Genomic DNA, 5431 nt, shown 5'->3' with positions numbered 1-5431 from the left:
TAGCAAATCACCGTGAAAGTAACTAGCTGCTAACGAGCTGTTATCTCTTAACAATGAGAAAAAGCCTTGAATATGCATTGTGTGGGGAGAGTAATTGAGTATTCTAACTTTTCAACCATGCATAGGGTTAGCAAGGGGAAGGAGGAGAGGGTGGCTTAGAGCAGCTTTTTATAACTGCACCCCTTTTCTTTTCATTATTATATGTGTGTCTTTGTCAGTTGTTTATTAATATTATATAATGATAATGAGATCTAGGCCTTCGTTCTATTTTAATGCGGTTTTAACTATGCACAACCTGATTTAACCATCATCTTCTCCCCTTCTTGCCCATCTTAGTTACAATACATCCATTCCTCCAGAAATGAGACATGTATACACTGCTGCTATTATCCACCCTCCACCATACGGGGATTCAAATATGGCTCTACATGATGTTTTAGCGGATAGTGAAATTATAACGGCTGAAGAGCCAGATCCACAACTGCTCGGAGGTTTGTTCTTATACCCAGAAATAATATATAATATTAATAATAATAAAATGAATGCACAATGACTGTGTCTGCGTGTTTTCTGAAATACATGTCTATTTTCAGAAGGTGGAGTATTTTCTGATTTCGTTGATGACGCCTCTGCCTCCACTGCTGCTGTCCAAAAGGCTGATACCATTGATTCTATAAATACAGGTAATGCTAACCCCCGGATTATAAACGGACCATTGTGTATCAAAAACACAACATAAAATACTATTTAAAATACTAAATAAATTTTAATCAAAGCAATAACAGTCTCAACCCTATGAAATAATGAACTTACAGAAATCAATAGAACAACCCTATAAATAAATAAAATAACCATTCATAAGGAAGTTTTTAGGACAAACTAACCATGTGGTTGTAATTGTATTTTCTAGATATTCATTCCAACAACCCTGCCAGATCCATTCCGTCAACTTCGAAAAATCAAGGTAATGAGGTGTTTGTCTCTCCTACAGAATGTATTGATGCACATATGAGAATTAGTTATTCATGTATTGATATTTTGTACATTACTTTTAGGAAAAGGGATGAAACGTGGCAGACCAGAAACTCAGAAAGCAACTAAACCCCGCAAAAAGCAAAAAGACGACGCTGGCGTCAAAGATGCCCCAGGCCAAGCTCCCAAAAAAAGAAAATTTACTACATTGGATGAATGTTATGATGAACTTAATAGATTGTCTGCGGAAGTGGTCCACAATCATAAACGGATTATGGCTTGTAAGGAGAGAAATGCTCAAATAACGACCCATGATTTTCAAAAAATTTATTCGGAAATTAAAGCACTAGAAAAATATCGGATGCTTACAAAGTCAGCTTACTATCAGAGGGGTGGGGGAATGAACAGTAGGGGGAAAAGAAAGCAAAAGAAGCCCTGTCCTGGAGATCTGTACTGGAAAAGAAGACGTAAATGGATAAAAAAGGCAAGACAAACTCTTGCCAGGTCCAAAAGTAAGAAAAAACATAAAAGAGCATGCCCCTTAATGAGGTCAGACACGGCTTCTCCTTCCAGTACAGACACACATTCTCCAGAGCCCCATCACTTAGGAGATGCATCTAATGTTGGTGATCAAATCCAGCAGGAAGCCCACAATGCTGTTGAGGTTAATGGTTCACACCCAGTGTTTGCTGAATGCGTGCGCTCATGGCAGCATCCAATTCCTGATTTCAGCACATGGCGATTCGTTGAGGTATACCGTTTCAGAAATTTAGAAATGATTAGGTCATACGCAGAGATTGTAACGGCATTATACATGGCGATCCAGGGCATATTAGACCGGCTGGGCTCTAGAATCGAACCTGATGATTTTGTTCAGGTGAGACTAGAAGCCTCAGGATTACGAAATCCACTCTTTTCTTTTAAAAGAAGCAGGGAACTATTTAATGCTGATGAGTTCCTATCACACCTTAGCCGCCTCTTACAAAGCAGTATGGAAATATGTGCGCACGGAGATTTTGAGTTCGTGGTTACTATAACAAAGCCACTACGGGGGGGAGCACATCGAAAACTGGGGTCAATCCCCGCGAGTGAAATAATAGCCCGAAAAAGACAATATTTGATAGATTTGAATTATTCAGGAAGCAATCTATGCTTTGGTGGTGCTTTATTCGGGGTTATGAGTTTACAGAAGCCCACAGATTCCGAAATGTTGACAGCTGGTCAAAAACTGCATATGGAGCTTGGTTGGACTGATAAAAAAAAGGTAACCCTTAAGGACATATCTACAGTCGAACAGCATTTAAGAGTCAACATCGATGTAGCCTATTACTCAAAAAAGTCAGGATGGTGTGTTTTTAAAACAGAAGGACCCATTTATCCCAAAGCCTATACATTACTATTACACGAAGAACATTTCTACGGGGTCCTGAATGTAAAAGCTCTTTTTGGTATGCGTAACTACTGTCAATTTTGTCGCAAACTCTACAATCATGACAGACACAGCTGTCTGTTTTATTGTAGAATGTGTATGAGAAAGGCCTGCTCTAACGTAGTTGACGAGCAGGTTCGTTGTCTGAGATGTAAATTTCATTGTAGGTCTAACGCTTGCTTAAAATTACATCAACAACTGTTCTTAGAGAAGAAAGTCAAATGTCCAGCGAGGAGGTATTGTACAAAGTGTTGTCATTATCAGGATGCAGATCATGATGATGAAAGATGCAAGGGTAGACAGTGCATGGTTTGTTGGGGGTACATTGTTGAAGATGAAGACCATCTGTGTTACATGCAAACACTTAATCGGCCAAAGCTTTCTGTGAAATACTTGTTTTATGACTTTGAATCACAACAAGAATCGGGGGTTCATAAGCCAGTGTATTGTTTTATAAAAGCTTTTCCAGGGGAAACAGTGGAGTGTTTTAAACCAGATTATGTGGAAGAGGATAGCGGGTCTGAGGATAGTGATGATGAAATAGTGGGGGGTGTGGCCCCATGGAAGTTTGCAGGTAAAACATGGGAATTTAGGGGTGAAAACTGTGTTGAACAGTTTATTAAGACGTTTACAAAAGATGGGGCCTTCAAAGATTCAACATTCATAGCCCACAATTCAAAGGGCTATGACTGTTACTTTATACTCAATCAGTTAGTGAAAGAGAAACTGGATGTTAAAATTATAGCACAAGGTGGTAAGTTAATCTGTGTTACAATTGCTTCGTTAGGCATAAAATTCATTGACTCACTCAGTCACCTACCCATGGCACTCTCTAAATTACCAAAGGCTTTAGGGTTCGATGAGGTGAAAGGCTATTTTCCACATTATTTCAACACAGCTGAGAATTGGAATTATGTGGGGCCTTTGCCGCTGCCCAAATACTATGGCGTAGAATACATGATGCCTGCTGAAAAGACAGCCTTCACCAAGTGGTATGAAGAGAACCGCTCAAAAACCTTCGATATGCAAAAAGAGTTAGCATACTACTGTCAGAAGGATGTTGAGATTTTGGTGAAGGCCTGTACCAAGTACAGACACGAAATAGTTCAACTCACAACGGCGATCAGGAAAGTTCTCGTAGGCAAGAAAAAAGAAAAAGTCATAAAATACAGAGCGGCTATAGATCCTCTACAATATCCGACCATTGCAGGCGTAGCTCTAGCAATGTACAGGTTCAAATTTCTTAGGAAGGATACTATAGCTATCCCAAGTTGTAATGATTATCATAATCAGTACAAGCGATTCTCAACGGCGTCTATACAGTGGCTCTCTTTTGTCAGTCATAAGGAAAAGGTTGAAATACGCCATGCTCTGAATGGCGGGGAGGTTAAAGTTAGCAATTATTTTCTAGACGGTTATGCAGTTGTGGGTGGAAGGGAAATTGCCTACGAATTTTTTGGTTGTTATTTTCATGGTTGTTTGTATTGTTATTCTCCAGAGGAGATCAATTCCCTGGTGGGAAAAAGTTATGAGTTTCTTTTTAATGCGACACAGAAAAGGAGTGCCGACCTCCAATGCTTAGGGTTTGAAGTGCGTACCATTTGGGAGCATGAATGGAGACATATGGTAAAAACAGATTTGGAAGTCCAGGCTTATCTTGCAAACGCCAAATTTCCAGATCCGCTAAAACCTCGCGACGCGCTTTTTGGCGGTCGCACAAATGCTGTATGTCTCTATTACAAGCCTAAAGATGGGGAAACTGTGAAATATTATGACTTTACCAGTCTGTATCCCTATGTCAACAAAACAAAAGAGTACCCCTTGGGGCATCCTAAAATCATCTACAAGGATTTTAAGCCCCTTTCAAATTATTTCGGACTGGTAAAAGCCAAGGTTTTTCCCCCTAGAAATCTCTATTTCCCAGTTTTGCCTTCCAGAATCTCTGGAAAACTCATGTTCGTCCTGTGCTCAAGCTGTGCAGAAACCCAACATCAGGAGCCTTGTGACCACACAGATGAGGAGAGAGCGTTATCAGGTACATGGTGTACAGTTGAGTTGAACGTAGCTATAGCAAAGGGTTATAGAGTTGTCGAGATTTTCGAGGTCTGGCATTTTGAGCGTCGTTCTGTAGATCTGTTTTCGGAGTATATAAAATTGCATCTTCGTCAAAAGCAGGAGGCTTCAGGTTACCCTCAATGGTGTGTAAGTAAGCAGGATAAATCTAAGTATATAAGGGATTATCGTGCACGGGAGGGCGTGCGTTTACGTAGAAAGGAAATTGCAGTGAATCCTGCAAAGCGTCAAATTGCCAAATTGTTTTTAAACTCCTTGTGGGGAAAGTTTGGGCAGAGAACAAATTTAGCAGTCACAGAAGTGCTGAGAGATCCGGAGGATTTCTTTCAAATTCTATTTTCTGATGCCTATAAGGTGTCTATGTGTGAGTTTCTGGATGAAGAGGCTGTCTGTCTCTCGTGGAAATATTCCGACGATCGTGTGACAACCTCTGGGAGAAAAAATGAATTCATAGCCTGTTTTACCACGGCATATGCAAGGCTTGAACTCTACAATTTGTTAGATAGGTTAGACAGACGTGTTTTGTATCATGACACAGACAGTGTCATTTTTGTAAGTAAGGAAGGTGAATGGGAACCACCTCTAGGGGATTATTTAGGGGACCTCACAAGTGAAATTCCGCCAGATCAGACTATTACAGAGTTTGTCAGCATTGGTCCGAAATCCTACGGCTATAAATTGTCTGATGGTACAGCATGTATGAAGGTAAAGGGGATCACCCTGAATAGCGCGAACTGTGAGAAAATTAATTTTACTAGTCTTAAAGACCTGGCATTTGATTACGTCTCAGACAAGAAAGATGGACAGCCTCGTGAAATTGTGATACATCAGCCAGGTATTGTTCGAAATAAGCACCAGTGGACGCTTCACACGAAAACTCTCAAAAAAACTCAGAAGGTTGTATTTGATAAAAGAGTGATTAAGGAAGGGTTTACAACACTCCCTTATGGATACTGA

At 40.2% G+C, this 5431-nt stretch overlaps 1 protein-coding gene across 1 annotated transcript; it reads left to right on the top strand.

Annotated features, from left to right (window-relative positions):
* Nucleotides 1-340: 340 nt before the first annotated feature.
* Nucleotides 341-5431, top strand: LOC137096596 (uncharacterized). Its single transcript, XM_067466280.1, has 4 exons — nucleotides 341-491; nucleotides 594-683; nucleotides 911-964; nucleotides 1056-5431. The coding sequence occupies exons 1-4, from the start codon at nucleotides 362-364 to the stop codon at nucleotides 5429-5431; spliced, it is 4650 nt and encodes a 1549-aa protein (XP_067322381.1). The 5' UTR covers nucleotides 341-361.

Source organism: Anolis sagrei, chromosome 3 (assembly GCF_037176765.1).
Source record: "Anolis sagrei isolate rAnoSag1 chromosome 3, rAnoSag1.mat, whole genome shotgun sequence".
In the NCBI taxonomy this organism is placed as follows: Eukaryota; Metazoa; Chordata; class Lepidosauria; order Squamata; family Dactyloidae; genus Anolis; species Anolis sagrei.
The sequence above is the reverse complement of the archived record's forward strand: the minus strand, read 5'-3'. Positions and strand labels throughout refer to the sequence as shown.